Source organism: Paramisgurnus dabryanus, chromosome 22 (genome assembly GCF_030506205.2).
Source record: "Paramisgurnus dabryanus chromosome 22, PD_genome_1.1, whole genome shotgun sequence".
Lineage (NCBI taxonomy): Eukaryota > Metazoa > Chordata > Actinopteri > Cypriniformes > Cobitidae > Paramisgurnus > Paramisgurnus dabryanus.
This window is the reverse complement of record NC_133358.1, coordinates 20263549-20287799: the sequence shown is the minus strand read 5'-3', so window position 1 is coordinate 20287799 and position 24251 is coordinate 20263549. Positions and strand designations below refer to the sequence as shown.

The 24251-nt window shown below is 38.1% G+C and overlaps 1 protein-coding gene across 2 annotated transcripts in view; it reads left to right on the top strand.

Annotated features, from left to right (window-relative positions):
* vipr1b (vasoactive intestinal peptide receptor 1b) overlaps positions 1–24251 on the top strand; it is a 75228-nt gene that overhangs the window by 36578 nt on the left and 14399 nt on the right. For both annotated transcript variants that reach the window (XM_065258141.2, XM_065258140.2), the window contains 3 exons: positions 7704–7804; positions 12941–13038; positions 18916–19051. In XM_065258141.2, the coding sequence (XP_065114213.1) occupies positions 7704–7804; positions 12941–13038; positions 18916–19051 (335 nt within the window). The remainder of the gene's footprint in view (positions 1–7703; positions 7805–12940; positions 13039–18915; positions 19052–24251) is intronic.

Below are 24251 nucleotides of genomic sequence, written 5' to 3'. Positions count from 1 at the left end.
AGTCCAGGTGGGCGGATCTGGGGGAGGGACGGAGGGCTCAGAAGCCCAGGCGGAACCGGCAGAGCAGAAGTTCAGGGCGGGTCCATCCACAACGGACCATCACTGGACCAAACAGCGCTCTTCTTCGGCCATCTTGGGCCAGGCAGAGAGTTCAACCACCGAGGGAACCGGCTTAGAAGATTCGACCATCGCGGGAACTGAAGATTCAACCATCACAGGAATCGACCCAGGAGGTTCAACTATTAGAAGAACTGACTTGGAAGGTTCGACCATAACAGGAACCGACGTAGAAGATTCTACCATTACAGGAGCCGACTCGGAAGACTCAACCAACACAGGAATCCACCCAGAAGGCTCGACCGCTACAGGAACCGACGTAGAAGGTTCAACCGTCACGGGAACTGACCTTGTCCCCACCGTTGCGTAACCCGCTGCATCCATGTATGACCGGTTCATCTGTCAGGATTCGGGACGAAAGGCGTGGAACACGAAGGAGGATGCAGATGCAGGTTACGGATAAAATTACATTTATTCAAATAAATAACATCAAACAAAACACGCGCAAACCAACAGGCAGGTAAAACTGGAACAAAACATAGCACAACAGGTAACAGGCGACGATGAACCGGTGAGTGAATGACAGAAAACAAGGGTATAAATACACAGACAATCAAACAAGGAACAGGTGTAATGAGTTAATGTAATCAGTCAATGAAAGTCCAGGTGACAAGGATCAGAGACAAACACAAAACATGACACGGATCGAACCGTGACAGCAAGTGCAGGGTTCACCATGAAATAAAATAACATTTAATATAAAATGAACAGAAACAAAACACGAGGAGTAAAACAGCAACACAGGAACATCCAAAATGTGACACGGGGAACAGACAGGGTAGTAATGACAATGACAATGATCCGGCGACAGGTGAGAAACAGACAGCAGTATAAATACACAACACTTAACAGGGAACAGGTGTGATGAATCAGTCCGTGAATGTCCAGGTGACGTAATCGGAGAGACAAACAAAACATGACACGGATCACCGTGACATGACCCCTCCCTCTAAGAGTGGCTACCAGACACTCACCTAAACAAAACAAACACAAAAGTCTGGTAGCAAGAGTCCAAGGGAGGGGTGGAGGGCTTGGGGACCCTGGCGAAGCCGGCAGCCGCCGGGATGAGACCAACAGGAACGGTAGGCCGGACTGCGCCAGGAGAACCGGAGCGATCGCTCCGAGAACCGAGGCAGACGAATTACCCCCCTCCTGGGAATCGCCGACGATCAGCTGCCCCCGGAAGTCATCTCCCATCCCCTCGCGGAAACGGAGACCCTCTCACGGTAGCCACCCCGGGGAAATGATCGGGCGTGGTCCGTTCCGGATCCCCCTGCGAGCAGGATGGTGGTCCTCCGAGGGACCGTCGACGACGACTCAACCGTTGGGGGACCGCCTGGGCCGATCCTCCTCCCGCATGCTCGCAGGAGCGAGCGATCGCTCACGGTGGTCCCCAAGAGACATCGGGGCTGATGGGGAATGAACCCCGATGTCACTACTCCCCCTCGACGAAACTCCTGGGGGAGCCGCCCTCCGTGAACCCGCTGCGTCCAGTCTGGCCGGATCATTCTGTCATGACTGGGAACAGGAATCAGGACGCAAGTGCAGGGTTCACCATGAAATAAAATAACATTTAATATAAAATGAACAGAAACAAAACACGAGGAGTAAAATAGCAACACAGGAACATCCAAAATGTGACACGGGGAACAGACAGGGTAGTAATGACAATGACAATGATCCGGCGACAGGTGAGAAACAGACAGCAGTATAAATACACAACACTTAACAGGGAACAGGTGTGATGAATCAGTCCGTGAATGTCCAGGTGACGTAATCGGAGAGACAAACAAAACATGACACGGATCACCGTGACACCACGACCTTCAAGTCCAAAAAAAGTGCGTCCATCCTTCACAAATTAAATCCAAACGGCTCCAGGATGATAAACAAAGGTCTTCTGAGGGTAATCCGTGCGGTGTTGTTGTAGAAATATCCATATTTAAAATTTTATTTACGTAATTAACTACCTTCCGGTAGCGCCGCCATCTTAGACTCAGGAGAGAGTATTAGCGTAGTGTACGCACTTTTCTTAGTGACGTATGACAAATTCGGAGGGCGGGGGCACAGAGCAGCAGCAGAGAAACCTCCATACGCTGCGTAAGCACTCATCCTGAATGCGGACGTGACTAAGACGGCGGCGCTACCGGAAGGTATTTATTTTCGTTAATAAAGTTTTAAATATGGATATTTCTACAACAACACCGCACGGATTACCCTCAGAAGACCTTTGTTTATCATCCTGGAGCCGTTTGGATTTAATTTGTGAAGGATGGACGCACGTTTTTTGGACTTTAAGGTCGTGGACTATGGCTGGACCCCGTAACATTACATTTAATCAACAGAAAGATCTAAAATATTTTCTAAAATATCCGAAAATGTGTTTGTCTGAAAAACGATGGACATATGCAACTCGGACAGCTTGGGGGTGAGTAAATCATGGGTTTAATATCGTTTTTGGCCGAACTATCCCTTTAACACAGACGTTTAAATTGACAGTGACATTTGTAGGCTGAAGTAACATTAATTATGAAGGAAAATCGTTGAGAAGATGAATATCCAATTCTGTTACCTGCAACATACATCACAGTTGTTAGCCACCAAGAGACAGACATCAACAAGGTACTTACCATAGCACAGAACAGTGGGTGGTGCGGGAATGTGTGGAGATCAGGACGGATCTGGTGTTGCATGAACAATATTGTCTGGATATAGGAGGTTTATTCAGTAATTCGCATCAGCCCAAGTTTTTTCAGCAAATAAGGTAACATGTAAATAGCTTTACATTTATGAATTGAGTGCATGGCTTTTTTGTTTTGTTTTTAAGTATTAAGTTACTTATAGAGACACACACACCCACACAAAATCCAATCCTCTCCAATTCCAATGAAATAATGTGTGAGGATGTTTGTGCTGTGATTATTGTGAGACGGTTGGGGATAACCTGAAACCAAGAGTTAACATAAAATGACATATAATCTCTACATCTAGGCTATGATATCATGGTTTATAAGCTCTGTTATAATTACTTACAGTCTCCTGTGCTTTAGATGTTGTGAGCAACATAAATAAAACCTGCATGGTAGCATGAAGTCAAGTAGATTTCACACATGACAGTTTTCATATTGTTTTAGATAATGTCATTCAGCATTGATTTATTGTGGTCTGAAATGTGTGATTAGATTTCTCAAGATGTTTTGCAATGGAAAAATGTATCCTGTTTATTCTTGTCATCTATTCTGATTCTGTTCTTCAAGCTTTGATTGACATTACTCTGCTGTTGGCTTGTGAGAGTATACAAAGATTCTTTTCTACATTTTATTTATAATTTTAATTAATGTTTAGAAATTTACCAAAACATAGAAATCAGCATTTCTAAATTCATGAATTTAATAAAAGGGTTGCACAATTTGCAAAGCTTATATTAAAAAGATAGAAAATAACCACCTGAATTGTGTAACCGTGCAAACTTTGCGTTGAATGTGTGTACACGTACGATTCAAATAAACTATGCTTTCAACCATGTGCATACATTCGTGTACACGTTAAAATCGATCTATTTTCTTACTTTTTTTCAACTTTTTATAGTACATTCTCAAACTGATCAATGAACATGTATACATGCATAGGGAAAAAACTAATACCTTAATGAGAAAAACAAATTGCACTGTCCTTATACATAGTCCTAATACCTGTACATAATGTTTATAATAGCTGCATCTATAGATTGAATGGATAAGAAACAGAAGTCTTGCATTTGCTTCTTGCAGGGATGCACCGATACCAATACTGGTATCGGGTATCGGCCTCGATACCACATTTTCTAAAGTACTCGTACTCGTTAAAAGTCCCCCGATACCACGGATCGATACCACGGTCTGAAAAATGCCTATGTTTGAGCGGCATGTAAGGGGTTAATGCCTCTTGCGTTGTCCAAAGAGGCAGAGTTTACAACAAACTGGAAAACTAGTCCCTTGTTTTTTTGTTAAATTATATGACTAAAGCTGTTACCTGTAAATTTAAATCATGTTTTTTTATTAAGCACTCGGTATCGGTATTGGCAAGTACTGAAATGCAAGTACTCGTACTCGTACTCGTATTCCAAAAAAGTGGTAGCGGTGCATCCCTAGCTTCTTGCATTTCACAGGCACCGATGGGTCACAACCACCATGCAAAACAGACTGAAAGATCAGTAAAATGGTTTTGTTTTTGGATGACGTTATGTACAGATTTATGGTGTTTACCTGATCCCTGCTCTAACTAAACTTCCCAGGGTGAGTCAAGGGCCAAATCTAGACATAACAACAGCCAATTTATTTTTAACAAGGGACAGAACAAGCTGATCTTTTTGCAAGTTTTCCCTTGTTGATGATCCCCTTCTGTTTTACAAGCTTCACATTCAATCCAAATTAATATTGTGATATGCCACTTGAGTTAAGGGTATGGGGGACAAACTTCATGTAATTGGCCCTCACAAGTTTATTGAGTATCAAGGCTTTCCAACAGCTGGAAACAGGCCATACAGCACTGGACTTTGTAGATATTTTAAGATGGAAGTCACTGCTTCCCTGTGCTTGTTGTGCCTTGATCAAGCTGGGAAAGGATTTTTTTGTTTTTTACAATTGTGTTTCAATTTGAGGGCGCCATTGTGTGCCTCTGTCACTCTTTATTTTTGTACATGCTATTGAGTGTTCACATAAAAATAAACCTCAGAACTCCACATGGAGAATCATTCATCTACATTCATTATAATTCAAGCCTGAGTGAAATTGATTGGCTTGTTTTTGGTCAATACATGCTATTGTAACATAGGTTCGTCTATGAATGAATTTAATTCTCCGTGCCCTCCCTATTGAAGTCTACAGCATGTTTATTTAATTTTGCAGATGAAAGAATTGTTGTCATAGAATGAGCCATCATTGCGGGATATCCAGACACAGACTCCTTTAATGCATCGCTGTCTTTTTTGTCTAAACCTAGTTATTGATTTTGAGTCCAGGTTGAATTCTTAGACCCAAATATAGCATTTTTTAAACTCTTTTAATCCAAAAACAATTGTTTACTTGTAAGCATCACAAACACTTTTATTGTTAAAATGATTGCTATTCTATAAAGCATGCAAATCAAATACAAGCTCGCCGCAGTAGCTTGGTAGGAGCTCTTTGTGTATTGATTGGATCATTTACTGCCATTTAAGTTTGGTTCAGAGGACATTGTGCAGTTAATGAGCTAGGTAGCAATCAACTGAAAGTTGATGTAACCCAACAGCTGGGTTTGTCCATATTTGACCCAGACATGGTTTGAAACAACCCAGCATTCGTGTGCACACTCTTTAGAAAACCATACTCTAAAATTATTAGGTTTTTTTTAACTCATTGTTGGAATGGTTGGTTCTATCCAATACTTATCCAACCATGTTTTTTAGAGTGCAGCAATTGGCGTTTATTGCCTTTTAGTCAGTGCTTAATTTGTAAATCAAAAGGTGCTGGAACGCAAAACGCATATTAGAGCAAAGGGGTGACGAGGCAGGTGCAGGCATAACAGTGCTAAAAACAGCTTGCGATGTGCTAAAATACTCCCTGTACTACACTAATCTTTACAACACACAAAAGCCCACATCAACATAATGTTTAACTGTTAACTCATTTCATCAATTCATTTCGTAACAGGTATATAGGCTACTTCCAGTTCACAAACACAAAGCTTTCTATAGTATTAAAGGGGCCATGGCATGAAAATCCAGCCCAGTCTCCTGAAGATGCGTATAAATAGCACGAAGTTTAAAACTCGTGCAATACATACGCCAAATTCCACTTTGGCGTGCATATGATACGCCAGTCCTTCCCATTCACTTAAACGGTGCATCTTTTTTTGTCGTTTTATTTATTGGTTTTTCAATTTTTTGCTATTTTTTACCATTTTCGCTTGGGTTTAGGGTTAGAACAACTTTTTGTTATATAAAAATGACATCCTAACCCAAACCCAAACTCTAACCCCAACTCCAAGTGACCATGGCTTAAATATGGACAAAAACATGGAGAAACCTGTATATTAAATAACCTCATTAAGCAAATCTAAAATCTAACCCTAAACCCAAGCGAAAATGGTTTAAAAAACAGAAAAAAATTGAGAAACCAATAAATAAAACGACAAAAAAAGATGCACCGTTTAAGTGAATGGGAAGGACTGGCGTATCATATGCACTCCAAAGTGGAATTTGGCGTATGTATTGCACGAGTTTTACACTTCGTGCCATTTATACGCATCTTCAGGAGACTGTATTGAAAATCTGACTTTTCCATGTTTAAGTGCTATGATTGGGTCCCCAGTGTTTCTATCAACCTAGAAAATGTGAAAAAGATCAACCCAGTAACTTAGTTTTGGTAAACCAATCTCTACATGCACATGAAAAAAGGTAGTTGAAATTTGGCTCTCCTTATGATGTCATAAGGAGCTCTTATTAGAATAATACCACCCTTTAATCTGCACTACCCAACCACAGCACTGCCATATAGTGCAAAGAAAACGAGAGAGCGAGAAAATAATTCACAGCACAATTGAGTTTCAATTGCAACAAACCACCATCATTGTGATCAGTGTTTGCACTTCATCCACTCATTTGCATTTAAAAGACACACCCAAGACGACACTTTTTTCCACACACTTACAAAGTGGCAATTTTAACATGCTATAATAAACTATTTATATAGTATTTTGAGCTAAAACTTTACATATGTGCTCTCCGGACACCAAAGATTTTTATGGCATCTTAAAAAAGTCTTGTACCATGGCCCCTTTAACGCTTGCTTATTAACAAGTGGTCTAACCCTTACAAATATTAACCATGGTTTTTTTGTGTGGTAAAAGTGTAGTAAACATGTTTCTTTTGTGTACTGATTACTATAAGCAAAAGAACAACATACACAACGTAATTACACATGGCTTTCATGTCCGAATCCCACTTAACAAAAATAAAAACAAATAAGTTATGTAAAATGTCCTTAAAATGTGCTTTTTATATGTAAATATATATCCGCCACCTCATATGGTATAAAAACAACAAAAACACAATATATATATGTAAGGAATAATTGACGACGGGCCATTGAATTATAAGAAAATAATGCACACCCAAGGTGCAATGCACCGCGGGTGTGCATTATTTTCAAATAATTCAAAGGACCGGAGTCAACTATTCTTCTTATACCACGGTTACAAACATTGCTCTGGTGCCTATTCTTAAGACATTTGACAAGTCATGTGTGCGGTTATCATAAATTAATGCATACCCACGGAACATTTCTCAGCCAATAAGAATACAGCATTTAACAGACCCGTGGTATAAATATATATATATATTTTTTTTTTGGTTTTTGTTGTTTTTATACCATGTGAGGTGGCGGATCCACGCAAATAGGTACCGGAACACAGACAGTCAAAACCCGAGAGGTCCCAAATCCTGTTCTGGCAGGATCTGGCTCAGATTAATCCCTGCTTTTAGTTATAAATGACAACCTATAGATTGACCTGTCTGTTGATGTACAATACATGTTTTGCTTTTAATGACCTTTTAGTCCTTTACACAGGTAACCTCTCAAAGACCTGCACTGCTGATGGCTGGACTGAGATGGACCCCATAACGACCGCTATGAATTGTGGGTATAATCTTAACGGCACGGGTGATGATGTAAGTCCAAACTGTTTTTCAGATAGTTTACTCATTGTTTTTAATCACTTTGGATTGTTTTCTTGTTAGAATACATAACAGTCGTTAAAAAAAGAATACATGAATGAACCTTTTTAGTAAATATAATCTTGAATTAAGTTTACTTTCATATCTTCCTGCATTTCAGATTTTTGCATGTCTTAAACATAAATGAGTATTATTAGGTTTAGGTAATTTTTGAAGAGACTAATCCTAATATTTAAATCAGTTTTGATTATCAAGTATGTTTCTAATATTTTACGAATTGTTGAGATCATTTTTCTGTAAACAATACAGAATCACTAAGATAGGTAAAAACTTTGCACTGTCAGAAAATGTTTTCATAAAAAGTATATAATAGTATCTTAAAAGGTATATATTGGTACCAAATGTATACATATCTGTACCTAAAGGTACATATATGGATCTTTTTAATGAGTACTCGCACTCAAAAAAATAAAAAGTTGGATTTACTTAAAAAAACTTCGTCAAGTGGGTTCCACATAGCTTTGTTAAGTAATGTCAACAAATAAAATGTAAGTTGTATTTACTAAAAAAGTTTGTGTAAAATTGTCAATTTAAATGTTGCATGGACTAAAGAAATCCTAGTAAAGTCACTATTATGAAACATTTAAAGGCGGAGTCCATGATGTTTGAAAGCCAATGTTGATATTTGAAATCACCTAAACAAACACGCCCCTACCCCAATAGAATCTGGACCTTCTGTTGATAGACCCGCCCCACACATACGCAAACCGGCATTTGATTTGATTTTATTGGCTATAAGTGTGTTTTGGTAGTCGGCCCGTCTCCTTTTCCAACGCGTTTTTCAAACATCGTGGACTCCGCCTTTAATTGATGAAAAAAAATGATTTAATAACTCCATTACAACGAATCAATCAATCAGAGTGCAGCTGCTCAATACAACCTTTATTTAATTACAGTTTATCAAACATATCACAAACATATTTGAATGCAATGTAACATTTCAAACCGTTTGTTGGTTTGTTTTGTTCTAAAATATATCAGAACAAGTTAATTAACTAATACTTGGCCACTTATTACTCAGGTACCTATCTAATCGTGCTACACTTTTGCAAGAGGGTACAACAATTCTGCCAGAACAACAATTTACCCATAATACACTGCCGCATCATCAGCCAATGAGATGCAAGTCTGTTTTGGTTTTATTAATCTGTTACTTTTACGCAACAATGTTTTATTGGCTGAACAAATAATTTTGAAGTAAAGCTGACAAGACACAGTCTTTTGTTGAAATTACTAAGTTAAATTAATCATATGCCGTTACTTGTATTTGTTAAGTAAAGTGAACAAGAAATTATTTAGTAAAACTGACTCCAACCAAGTTCATTTTTTTGAGTGCGGGTCGGGTACGTATTTTCATATATAGAAACATATTAGGGTACATATTTTGATAAAACCCCTCTAATACCTGCCTGCTGCTACACCAACGTAACCAGCTAAAACCAGGCTAGGAGCTTAGGCTGGTTTTAGTTGGTCTTTTCAGTAGAGACATCTCTACTGGTGTTTAAAATCTTTCAAAGAACATTAAACATTTAAAGCTCGTTGCAAGCTAATATTTTTGGCTTTATAAAACACTATAATTCTCTCACTGACAAACTCGTGACATGATGGACTTCTAGCCCACACAAAGTGAATGCAATCGTTCAATCTCATATAATACTTGACCATTACTCACCCAAAAACACAAACCACCGTTTTTCAGTCGACCTCTTAGCCTCCTTTTCCTGCCTGCATTTTAGTTCCGGCATGGAAACCAATGAGACAAACATAATAGCTCTTTTATTTTGCAATGCACATCAGTGTCAGCTTCTGCATGCATTTGTAAACTTACTGATAGATGCTAACATATTAAATGAAACATCTTGATCTATGATCAGAGTCTACTCCTGTTAAGAGCAAGTGGGATCTGGCCTTTGCTGAAACTTTTTCCAGCATTTGTTCCCATCAATAAAAAAGTGATAACAGGGTGTGCCAGGTCTTCAGATCTACAGCGAATATGTGGGCATGGGATTTTTATTTTCTTGTCAGTAAGTGTCTGACTTTGCATGCTGGCTTGTTGAAGTTTTATACTCTAACCTCAGTGAAAGATTATATAGGGGGTTGTTTAATACGCAAAACGCAAAGCGACATCACAGTGCCGAGTTCTATGTCGGTGAGTCAAAGCCATGCGTAGGAGAGCCAGCATAACCATTCTTACTACAAAGACACAACCTTGAGCAAGAATCATCCCTTTTCAGGCATCTGGATCTAATAAAATATGCCAACAGGCAATGTATTGAATAATGGTCATGGTGGTTTTTTTTTAGATGTACTGTAGCACAGAAGAATGTGTATCGAGTCTGCTGTCGTCATAGGCACTCAACCTTACGCCAATTAACATTTTTTTGTTATAATTATTTACACAATACTGACGCTTTTTCATTGACTAACACAAAATATATGTATTGGTCTCAACAGACAGACTTCTTATTGGAAGATCATTCATAAAGAGAATATAATAATGACTGAACTGTAAAACTTTTTGAAGATTCAAGCAGCCATGCCAGCTTCCCCTTTATTACATGTAGTAAATGTACTATTTTCACATAAAAATATGGTACTTAATGTATACAAAAAATTACCCTGTGTCTGAAATTACCTACTGTGACAGTAAGTACTGAATTAGATGAAGTACCTACTCATCTACTATTTGAGTTTGAGCCCTGTTATAGTTTGATATGGGTAGTGTAAATTAAATTCAGACGTACTACGTCCGCCATGTTGATACATCATGTTGCATACATCATCATAACAACAACTGAGCCGCAATTCAATCAGAAGGAACCACTGAACTTAACTTCCGGACTTTGTTTAATGGTCTGACTAGTGGCTAAACTGACCTCTGGAACAAAAACCTTGTCAAAAATAAAAACAAATTGGTTTTCTAAAGATGAGGGGAGACGGCTATGTGAAGGGAGGTTTGGCAGCCGATCTGTAGTTAAGATTGTATACATTAAATTGTAAAAAATTTTAACACAGTAATATTAGCTCAGTGTAGTTTTGATATACTTTACCTATGATTTAAACTAATCTACTTTTTTGTTTATTTTGCTTGATATCAGAAATAAACTACTCTAATTGACTCTATTGTTATTGATTCTTTGTGGAAGTTTACCAGAAGTTTCTATATAAAGTTGTTTGGAAGTAGGCGGTTTCACATGCAGGGTTAGGGGCATGTAAACCGAGGTGTTTTTTCTGCACCTGACCTATGTTTTCAATTGTTTCAATTGAAGTGCCATGCTAAGCGCCCAGAGTTGAATGTCACTTTTCAATCAGCTGTCCAGTCACAGTGGAGGAGTGGCAGGAAAAAAACCACAACAACCATCTGGCACATCGTACAACAACTGATAAACAAAACAGAAGTAGCATTTCAATTTCAGTGATAGCAGTATCATAGCGCTTAGCTGAGGAAATTCTGGCATTCGCCCATTGTTGGCGTCCCCCTGGTCCCCCTTTTCAGCCGCGTTAAACGTTTTGGTGTACACTTCTCATTAGTCTATAGTAGGGGTGGGCGGGGCAAAAACTTACAGGGGGTAAGTTGTAACACGGACTGTTTACATTGTTGCACAAGGTTGAGCGTTTTGTTTTTCCGGTATTTTTTCACGCTGCCAAGAGACGATCTCCCGCAAATTATTGGAAATGTATAATGTTTTTCCAGAGAGTTATTGATGAACGAGTGTTTTGTTGGCATGTAAGTAATTTTTTTCATCATATGTTTTTTCAGTTTCTAAGTTGGGTGTGTAAGACATCAAATCCAATGCTTTGTTATATTAATCAGTGTCTTGTTGACTAAAACATAGCATTGTTTTGAAATATGTCTGCAGCTCTTAGAAACTTTTTTGGTGGGCTTGAAAATATTTTGACCCAGTGGGGTTAATTGTAACGCTGTGTTACAACTAACCCCTCAGCACTTACGATATAAAAACAGCTAACGTTAGCGTTATTCTTGCCGTTGTTTTAAATAGGCTACACATGAATGATTGATGGCTGCCAACAAAATAAATGTGCCTGTCTTATCAAAAATCGTGTGCCAAATTTATTTTTGTTCATTTTTAAAAATTGATTTAATACGGTCATGTCAAAGATTGAAATCATAATGACATGAATGGCTAAAATCAGACTTTGTTGCTCATTATCTCAAAATTTGATTTTGAAACTGTAGTATGGTTATTACAGACTGGGTTAATTTTTGTCATAATTGTGCTGCTTTCTCTTACATATTTAGACATTTGTATCCATTTATATTTGAACTATTGTTAGAAAAGGGCTGGATGAATGAATACAGTGTGGATACCTGATTATTATAGACAGATATATAAACAATATCCACTTCGAGTACATAGAAAAAATTGTATTGAAATATTTGCCTGCAAACTTAATTTTTAGCAAGTGTTACAACTAACCCCCTCCTGTTACAATTAACCCCACCTATGGGGTAAGTTGTAACGTTTGCACTTCTGTCACGTTTGGTGTAATTGTACAAGAATGGTAAGCAATAAAAACAAACTTCAAATGTTCATTTGTAGCAGAGATGTGTGTGTTCCTTGTGTAAAAATAAAATGAATCAAACTTCAAAAAGCGTTAGGTTGTGCCCCGCTCTCCCCTTTCTTCTTTAGATAATCATCAGAACATTTAAGTGGTACTCAGCTGTGCTTAAGACTTTTTACATTTTGAGATTTACAGCAAGAAAGTACAGCACTTTATTATAATAAAAAGGCCGGTGTAGCACATTTTTTACTTGCAATAAATGTTTCTGTTGAAATGAGAATTGTGTGAGAGAATCGTGATCTCATTTCCCATGGGGAAAAATCGTGATTCACATTTGAGCAAGAAAAAATTTAACACTTTTATTAAGCAAAAAAGTACTACAAATATACTGGCTGTATATAACTCTATTTGGAGTTCATTTATGTACTTTAGTTTATACCTGGGATGACTTTGCTTTGCAATTGTTTAAAATTTGGGTTTTATAAATATTATAAATCTTTCTCTCTCTCTCTCTCTCTCTCTCTCTCTCTCTCTCTCTCTCTCCAGGACAGTTTCTATAGATCAATAAAGATCGGCTACACCATCGGTCACAGTGTTTCTCTCATTTCTCTCACCAGTGCAATTGTTTTACTTTGTTTATTCAGGTAAGACATTTTACTGTCAATTATATTTTTATAATAGTAATCACATACACCATTTATTTAGTTAATGACTTTCATGTTTTGCTTGTTTTATTTCTGTATCGCTGAATATAAATTTACAAGGCAATGGTTTTTGCAATCTATCCATCCGAAATATCATATGCTTTCGGCTCACAGTAGCTCTGGTCTGGAGAGGTCCATTGCCAATAGTACCCCGTGTTTCAAAGTCCCATCCAATATAACTATTTTAGGAACAGTGAAAGCCTACTTACGAGTGACTGTAATTACATTTGCTATTATTTAATGTTTGGATTGGTTGTTTGTGTATAGCGGAGGGTTCCCTAAAGAACGTATAATTCTAAGTGATTACAGCACATTACACGAAATACAAATTTTTGTGTTATTCTGGAAAGGTTGTTGTGCTTATGTTGTTTATTCGTGCATCCTTAACACCGAACATCCAGAACACCCTATTCAAAACATGTAAAGATTTTTGTTGCCAAATCCTGGGCTCAGTTCGTGTCTGGAAACCACCCACTAATGTCTCCTATCTAGAGATGACGTTTCGACCAAGCTTAACGTGCATCAAACAGCGCTTCACGCGTAGTTCTAGCCAAGCTGCATGCCTATTGAACGGTTTCACCATGGGGCGTCATGGAGGAAGTCGCATCGTCAGTGCAGTGAAGGATTAAATGGAGAACAACATGCATCCGTTTTGACACCGCAGTGATTGATCTGTGGCACCAGGGGCAGAACTGCCCACTAATGACTAAGATAAGAGCTTCTCCTACTGATACCCTAGCACACACACACACACACATTTCTTATAGACCAAACTAGTTCTCCACCAACAGGAATTCATTATGATTTGCATTACTGCTCATATATGATATAGAATCCCTGCAGTGATACCATGAATCACAAACACAGTATAAATATTTACAGTTTAACCCTTCATTGTTTGATGTTGCTTTTAGATAAAAAATATATTTTCTTTCTTTTGCAAGCAAATTATGCATATAAGATGGTAATGAAAGGAGATATATATATTTTTTCAATTTTTTGCCACGCTACATCCTGGCAATGATTTAAAAACCCCATGTGGAGGATTTAGATTTTTACTCTGAAGATTTGAAGTTTGTATGAAAAATAGCTTTAAAAGCTTTATTGGCTCTTGCAACATTAAAATGAATAGATATAGTTTAGTGGTTATGAATGCAGTTTAACCAATATTTAACATATAAATAACATTTTGGTATTACCTTAATGCTTCAGCAAAACATAGAAGGTGCAGTTATACACCATTTTGGTAATGAGGTCTGTTTTATGTAAAGTTAATTAATAATGCATGCAATAGAAGATTAAATGGCACAAAGCATTAATGTTCAGACAGCATTGTTTCTATTTAGCACTGGTAGGATGAAACATTGCAAGTGTCTGGAGAACAGTTTATGATATGGTTTATTACAGTCTGAATAGCTCAGTGGTAAAGCATTGCGTTAACAGCACAAAAGCTCATGGTTTTGAGTGCACACATACTGTACTGATAAAAATGTATCACTTGTGCTGCACTCTCAGTCGCTTTGGAGAAAAAAGTCTGCCAAATGCTTAAAAGTACTGCTACAGAGGTATTTATTTTGTTCATAATTAGCTAGAACATACATGAGTGCTTTTAAATGCTACAGTACAACATTTCTGAGTTGCACTCTGGGTTGTATTGGACAGAACACACTGTTGGGATAAAACAACATCGCCAACCACATGTATCAGCATATCACATAAAAGGTTAAATTTGATTGCGTTTATTTATATAAATTGGTTATTTTTGACCCATAATGGGTAAATATTGGACAGAACATGTGCTGGGTTAAAAATTACCTCGTGCTGGATCAAAAATGACCCAATGCTGGGTTGTTGTTATGCAAGCATGGGATATAATAACCCAGCACTTGGGTTAAAATAACCCAGCATTGGGTCAATTTTGAACCCAGCACGTGTTCTGTCCAATATTTACCCATTATGGGTCAAAAATAACCCAGCCATTTTTAAAGTGTACAGTACAATATTTTACCAAACAGCAACCTAGTCAAATTTTATCCCTACTTATAAATAATCTGATCTACACTGTTTTAAAAAAAAGTTTTAAAAATTTACCTTTTCTGTCGCTTGGGTGGTACACTAAGGCTCCTTCTTGTACCTTAACAAGTATACAAAACATAATACAATGTTGTACCTTTTTGGATATTATTGTACCTTAAAGAGCTATTGTGTACCTTTTAATGTACAGTTAACCCCTGACATTTAAATGGTCCAAACTTTTTCATTAAAGGGACACTCCACTTTTGTAAGGACTTTGCTGCTGTAACATGGCTGCAGGAGGCGCAATGATATTACGCAGCAGCCGAAAATAGTCCCCTTAGTAACTTTCAATAGCAGGGGACTATTTAAGGGCACTGCGTAATATCATTGCGCCTGCAGCCATGTTACGGCAGCAAAGTCCTTGATTATTATGCCAGAATGAGAGTATAGTTCCTAACCATATCTGCCTAGAAAATCGCAACTTTTAATTTTCTGTCGGTCTTAGTACACGATGTAACTACAGAAGAGTCAAGTTTTAAATAGGAAAAATATCGAAACTCTTTGGTTATTTTTTTAGCACAATGCTAATGGTCTAATCGAATTACGCTAAGCTAAAAGTGGTACCCCAGACCTGGAGATCGGCTGAATGGATTCCAAAACGTTAAAAATCAAATGTTTAGTTCTAGGGGAGCTGGAAAATGAGCATATTTTCAAAAGAAAGTGGAGTGTCCCTTTAAGTTACACAATTGATCCTTACAGTATATGATACTGTACTACAAAAGGTACAATATTTTAATTTGTTGTATACCCATAAAGGTACAAAAATGAACCTTTTAGGGCACGATCCCAGCGACAGAAACGGTACCTTTCTTAGGGAAAATTTATTTTTGTACCTTTTCTCTGACACTGCACTACTCAAAAAATTGTAAGGATTTAGTTGTTTAGCTCCTCCACATTAATTGTCATTAGCAAAGCCTTTTATCCAAAGCCACTTACAGTACACTTAATACAACAATCCCCAGAGGAACCTGTGTTGGAGTGCCTATAGCTCAAAGGCACAATGATGGTAATTCATACCTCTCTCCATTCAATTATCAACCCTACACTCTAAAAAAACAAACGGTGCTATATAGCACCAAAACAATTGCTTTGGATCGTAACGATAGAAGAACCATTTTAGTGCCATATAGCACCGGTGAAGAACCAGTGAAGCACCAGTGAAGCACCAGTGAAGCACCAGTGAAGCACCAGTGTAGAACCATATAGGGGCCATATAGCACCACATATGGTTCTACATAGCACTATATGGTTCTACACAGGTGCTTCACTGGTGCTTCACTGGTTCTTCACCGGTGCTATATGGCACTAAAAATGGTTCTTCTATCGTTACGATCCAAAGCAACTGTTTTGGTGCTATATAGCACCGTTTGTTTTTTAGAGTGTATGCTTTATCCACTCCACCCCCCAATCGCTCCTATCAGTGAAAAAGTTGCCACTAGTATGGTAGATCAGGACTGTTTAGATCCCCGGCAATGTAATCCGGTTTACTATCACTATCTTTAACTGAGCCACGGGCTTAAGCATGGGTATCTGAGAGTAAATCAGTTTGATGCAGACTTTTATTCACTGATAGGGGCTGAAAACCTGATCACACCTTATGTTATAAGAGTATAAGGAGGTATAATGCAGGGACTTACTTTAATATAAAAGTGTATGGTTCCTTTAGGAGTTTGTGAAATGAAACTCTTGTATTGTCTAAATCTGTGGTATGTCTGGGGCCTGCAGACAGCCAGACAGTGAAACACAGGGTTGAATCACGCTGAGTCTAAGAACATGCTGACTGTGTCATATCACACTGTGTGTAATGAGCACACAAGAGGCGTTATACCAGAGTGTGTTAGGACATAGAATGCACAAGGATTTGACTTGTAATTCAAGGATAAACTTCCAGTAAGTTATGAAGAATTGCAGAATGGGAATTATATATATATAACTTAGTTAACTTACAGGCTGTGAGTCCGAAGGAGGAGGAATTATGATAATGTCGGTCTTGTCCACATCACCAATCCCAGAAAGTAAACTGTTGCCTAAAATTTGTGTGTTTGTTGTAATCCAAGAAAAGAGATTTACGTTGGAAACGATAACTTGCGTCTTCGTTTACCTCTGGGTTTGTACCTTTTGCATATCGTTAACATACTAATACACGCTTACACACCAAAGGAAATTTAAAAATGTGAATCGGATGATAGTTGCTCTTTAACAATAGTGTTTGGAAAACATTTTTAACATTACAGTTAACTTCAAGGATAATATTCACATTTGGTGAAAGAATTAAAGGATTTTATCCAGCAGTAAATAAAAAAATGCACCAAGGACAATTTAATATTTTTATTATTTCTTTAGCAGTTTTATAGGAAAAGATTTGTTCCTGCGGCTCATCTGGTAGGGCATTGAGAAAGCAATACAAAGGTCAGGGCTTCACAAAAAATTTATAGCTTGAATGCACTGTAAGTCACTTTGGATAAAAGTGTCTAAAAAATATGTAAATATTCTTCAGACTTTCCAAAGAAGATGTTTCAAATCACCATTGCACGGTGTATTTAGCTTCCAGATCTGATCATTTTATTTATTCTCACAGAGAAACCAATGTTACATTTACAAGAAGTGCTGTATTTTTAATGTCAGTGTTAGAAAAAATTGTCAGAATATGTACCCCAGCTGTCACTGGGGCAGTACTCTTTAAAAAGGTCATAATAAGATTTGGTACAGATACACAAATAAGTAAGAAATAATTGACGATGAGTCATTGAATTATAAGAAAACAATGCACACCCAAGGTGGTAATGCGGCACAACGCTTATACCATGGGTACCACAAACATTGCTTTGGTGCCTATTTTTTTAACATTTAAAAGGTTAGGTGTGCGGTTTACACAAAATTAATTAACACCCATGGAATATTTCTCGGCCAATCAGAATAAAGCATTCAACAGACCTGTGGTGATGCACTGCCAAGATGGCAATGGCAAGCACCGGCTACTGTTGGCTTCAAAAACGATCTTCAGAAACCTATGGGTGACATCACGGACACTACATCCATCTTCTTTTACAGTCTATGAGTAGTATACAACTACCATGTACGAGGTTCAGAGATTGATGGGGGACACCTGTAAAAGGTTGTTTAAAGGTTATTTAATGTTGGTCGGTGAACAGAAATAATCAATAATTTTCAAGTCTGAGGTTTGGGTAAAGTAAACTAAAGACATGAAGTTTAAGGTGTTTTGTAATATCAGAGTCTTTCCTTAAATAGCAATAAGCCGGGCCTGGATGGGATGCTTGTGTAGTTCAACCAAAAAAGAAAATCTGATCACTTACCTCTTTTCAGACCTGTATGACTACTCTTTTTCCACGTAACGCAAAGTTTGTTATTTTGAAGCCACATTATTTCCATATAAGTGAAGTGAATGAGGACTGCCAGTGTAGTACCGCCTGCCATACCATTCTAGGGAATATTAAATGAGCGTGTTGAATTGTAAATCCAATTTTGAATTCCCAAGCTTACTGTAAGTAGAGACATGTAAAACGAAATAAAAACAGCACAAGAATTATCTGTTTAATAAGGCGCCTACATGGAACAGAAAGCTCAATTAGGATTTAATTTGTAGCGTAATTATCCGTCATTTTTCTGCTATTAGTTCCAAGGATAGGGTGTAATTAGGGGGCAGGGGATTTATCAGGCTTGATATATTATAGATTCGGTGTCACTATGTGTGGATAACTGCATTCCCCTGTATTCCCACAGGAAACTGCACTGCACGCGGAATTACATCCACATGCACCTGTTCGTGTCCTTCATACTGAAAGCCATTGCTGTCTTTGTCAAAGACGTGGTCTTGTATGATGTCATTCAAGAGTCTGACACCTGCTCTACTGCATCTGTAAGTTTATTAATGCCTGTATTGATAAACCCAGCACAGTTTATGTATTTATGTATATGTACGCTCACCCAAAGGATTATTAATCATTAATGCAATTATCTAATCAACCAATCACATGGCAGTTGCTTCAATGCATTTAGGGGTGTGGTCCTGGTCAAGACAATCTCCTGAACTCTAAACTGAATGTCAGAATGGGAAAGAAAGGTGATCTAAGCAATTTTTAGCGTGTCATGGTTGTTGACGAGTCGGTCTGAGTATTTCACAATCTGCTCAGTTTACAAAGAATGGTGTGAAAAGGGAAAAATATCCAGTATGCAGCAGTCATGTGGGCGAAAATGCCTTGTTGATGCTAGAGGTCAGAGGAGAATGAGCCGACTGATTCAAGCTGATAGAAGAGCAACTTTGACTGAAATAACCACTTGTTACAACCGAGGTATGCAGCAAAGCATTTGTGTAGCCACAACACACACAACCTTGAGGCGGATGGGCAACAACAGCAGAAGACCCCACTTATCTCCACTACAAAAAGAAAAAAAGGGTACAATTTGCACAAGCTCACCAAAATTGGACAGTTGAAGACTAGAAAAATATTGCCTGGTCTGATGAGTCTCGATTTCTGTTGAGACATTTAGATGGTAGAGTCAGAATTTGGCGTAAACAGAACGAGAACATGGATCCATCATGCCTTGTTACCACTGTGCAGGCTGCTGTTGGTGGTGTAATGGTGTGGGGGATGTTTTTTTTTGGCAACTTTAGGCCCATTAGTGCCAATTGGGCATTGTTTAATTGCCACAGCCTACCTGAGCATTGTTTCTGACCATGTCCATCCCTTTATGACCACCATGTACCCATCCTCATACTTCCAGCAGGATAATGCACCATGTCACAAAGCTCGAATCATTTCAAATTGGTTTCTTGAACATGACAATGAGTTCACTGTACTAAAATGGCCCCCACAGTCACCAGATCTCAACCCAATAGAGCATCTTTGGGATGTGGTGGAATGGGAGCTTCGTGCCCTGGATGTGCATCCCACAAATCTCCATCAACTGCAAGATGCTATTCTATCAATATGGGCCATTTTCAGCACCTTGTTGAATCAATGCCACGTACAATTAAGGCAGTTCTGAAGGTGAAATATTTATTTATTTATATGTATCTATAATTCTTTTCTCATGAAAATGACAGCAAAACATATTGTATGACGTGCTGATTTTTAAAATCATCAAACATGCACCTTTTTTTTTCAAAAGTCACAAGCAGAGTGCAAAAGTATGTTTTATCTGATCAGGTTTGCATGTTTTCATATACATATATATTATTTAGTCTGTTTAAAGTATGTCGTAGCACCACATATTGTACAGTACATCTGAAACCATGTGCCCAACTTCAAGTTGTTTGAAAGGGTGAAGAATTCACTCACCTCTGTTTGAACCAGCTTGCCAAAGTGATTGTACCTTTCATTCTGGATGGCATTTACTTCCAACTATTATTGTTGTAGACCCTCAAAACAGCATTCACTGTTAGAAAATCACAAGTTGCGGTGCCAATTTTGGGTCATTTCACACCACAGGATATTTCTTTTGTGTTTTACACGACATCAGGAATTTATTTTACCAGAACTAACCAGCTTAAACCAGCATGGACATTCATGCATGGAAGGCAAGAGCTTGAAGGTACAAATGACAAAATACGATTTTAACCCCTTAAAGGCGGGGTGCATGAAGAAAATTTTGAAAAAGTACCAAAACACACTTGTAGCCAATCAGCAGTAAGGGGCGTGTCTACTTACCGACATCATTGCCTGGGATGCATATGTATGGGGCGGGTCTATCGTAAGAAGGTCCAGATACTATTGGGGTAGGGGCGTGTTTGTTTTGGTGATTTCGAAAGTCAACATTGGCTTTTAGAAATCATGCACCCCGCCTTTAACTGACTCTGTCCCATATATGGGACACCAGAGTTTATTTCAGTGTTTTGCATGTTAATTCTAAATCTAATTGTGAGAAACTATATATTGTTGGAAATGTCTAATACTCTAGACATTTCATCAAATGTTTTATAAAATACATTTTTGTTTTTCCATTTAGACGTGGACCATCATAATTAAGCATCATGTAGATGTACGTTTGTCTTTCTGACAGAACATTTGATAAAAAACACTTTGTATACAAGCAGCAATGTTTGGCAGGCCATCTGGATCTTTAACATAATTGGCAGACTGATGGTAATCATGCAGCGGTCTTGTTGGCCATTTGATGGCCACTGATTGAAAATTAGTCAGAACTTCTTCATAAACACTTGGCTTCTTATCACAGTGGCCCTGCTGCTAGGCTAAAGTGTTCAGCTGTACCATTTTTCTGGTCTTTTGATATTTCCTGTGTATGTCTAATCTGATGTAAAATCTGTGAACTTTCATATCCAGGTTATGTGTCAAGCTGTCTTATTAACCTTTTTTCACTTTTAAACAGCAATACGGCCACAGGGAAAAGCCTCATGACTGATTGCCAGAAAACAGCATTGTAAAATAAAATTAGTTGCAGCGGTTTTATATATGATCCATAATAAATGCATGATAAAAAGCTGGAGTATGTGCTTGTTAGCCATTTGTGTGACCGCGCCTGCGGCAAAAGCTTTCAATCTATTTTCGGGACTGTGCACCCTGAGCAAGAGGCTGCGGCTCTCAGAGTAATTTTGGATGATTTGTGCACATTACAACTATGAGCCGGATCCATTCATCCCGTGCTGCCTCATTTTATACGCCTGTAAGGAAAAAGCATCATTCAGTGCATTCTGCCATCTAAACTGTCGATTGCTTTATCCACCCAATTCTTTTCTTCTGCCTGTAAGGCATGTGCTCTCATTCGAAGAGCGTTGCAGTGAGTCTTAGATGTGTGAATCTTTGTCTGATCCTCAGATCACAAAGATCAGGGAGGCTGAGAGTTTTCCTGGAGATTTACTGCGTGTAGATCACTCATTGTAAACAAAAATGGCTTGAATAGTTTATATCCTTTTTCATTGGTGTATTAAACTTTTATTGTGTCTTAATATAGGCATTCTTGTCAAATCTAGCATCAAAAATCTATTTAGTAATTTAGTTTTTCTTTATGCAGATACACTTCTTTGTGTGTCTTTTAACTCTTTCACCGCCATTGACGAGATATCTCGTCAATTAAGAGAAAATGCTTCCCTGCCAATGACGAGATTTTCCGTCTTTCCGCAATACCGCTATAAAAGTTACCCTTCCGCAACTTTTTAAAACCGGAAGTATTGCCATATGGCAAGCGGCTGCATGTCCGTGTCTGTTTTAAAGATCGCTCTGAATGGGATCTCTATGAGAAGTCCGTCACAAAAATGGAATTATCTCTGCTTTTTGCTCAAAATGTGGTGTTTTTGCAGAAACCTACCCATATTCAAAAGCTGATTACAAAAGAATCACTGAAGGTAGGATGAAACGTTTTTTTTTTTTTTTGAAAGCAGAGTCAGGGTCTGTTTTTTTATTTGTTATATTGTATGTTTGTATATTTAAAGAAGAACATTTTCTGGAAGGCATTAAACTTTGGTGAAAATCATGAAAAACGCTGGCGCTGGCTGGCAACTTTTTTTAAAAACGCTGGCGGTAAAAGAGTTAAAGAAATGTTTACATGTAATGTTAATGGTAACAAATATGTAAAAATCCAGGAAAAAGTCTAATTATGAGATTAAGGGGATCAAAGTTTGATTTCACATTGATTTCAATCTTTGACATGACCTTACTTAATCAATATATCAAGGTTATAGTTTCACAGTATGTTCTTTACATTATGTAGGATGATTTTATGTAGAAAACAAAGACTTTAGCTGGGTTTTCAAAGACTGGGTCACCACTGACATGCATTATTGTGAGAGTGGCCTTTTTTTGTGGCCAGCCTAAGGCACACCTGTGCAATAATCATGCTGTCTAATCATCATCTTGATGATATGCCACCCCTGTGAGGTGGATAGATTATCTTGTCCTCATTGTTAAACCGATTATCTTAACAGATTATCCTGTGGTGCGCAGTGCGTTAAGAGCTTCTCAATCTTCTCGGAAGCACGTCGGGGCCTCACGGAAAGTTGTGTTGTAGTCACAAAAAATTAAATTAATTCTTCATGTCTATGGTACGAAATTCAGCTTTTTTGTGCCTTGAGCATGAATGTCTTATTCATGTGACTCACACAAATTTCTATAAATAGTTTTTCATGTCCGTCCCACGACTTTTTTCGTGTAATTTTATGTATTGTTTCCTCTTAGTTTTTTCCTATTTTCTTACCATTGTCACCAATGTACCATTGGAGGTTAAAATCACTTTCTGTTAAATTTTTAGACATCTTAACCCTAACCCCAGCTCCAGGTAAGAATAGGTTTAAAAGCGGAAGAAAAACATGTAGAAACTAGGGCTTGGATAAACGATAATTTTTTAAACGATTAATCTAGCGATTCTTTTTCGATGCATCGATTAATGTAACGATTCATTTTATTGGTCCGATTACACTTTGATTTGATTCGATTCGATTCTCGATTATCTCCCCATTAATTAACTAATAGCAATTTATACATGTTGATTTACATATCTGAATGTAAACATTTCAATATATGTTTATTGCTCTTAAAATTTCAAAATAAAAAAGACTATACAAGTGCAAAATAATGCATTCTTAGTCACAGGTAGCATTCAATAAAGCGTTTATGGTAAAATGACACTCTTTCGCGTCAACCCATGAGCATTTAAACCATAAACAAAGCACTTTCACTTTAATTGAGCATGAGCAGCGCAGCAGTACCGACGCAGAAATGATCGCAGCACTGCTGCAACAGCGCCGCGAGCTCGCGCTCCTCATGCGACGGGGTGCATGCTTGTTAACAAGGGCGCTGAAAAAGCATGCGCCGCTTACGCACTGCTCACACTTGCTGTGAAACCAGCGTGGACTGGAGCCACTCGCGTTGCTACTACTCTACGGCGCCGCCTTTTTGGGTCTGACGAATCGACGCACATATTTTCGTCTACGTTTTTTTTTGCGTTGACGTCGTCGATTACTTCGCCGCGTTGTCCCAGCCCTAGTAGAAACCAATACATAAAAATGCATCCTAACCCAAACCCCAAATCTAACCCCAACCCCGAGGGACAATGATTTAAAAAAGGGGAAAAAATTAAGAAAACAATACATAAAATGACACGAA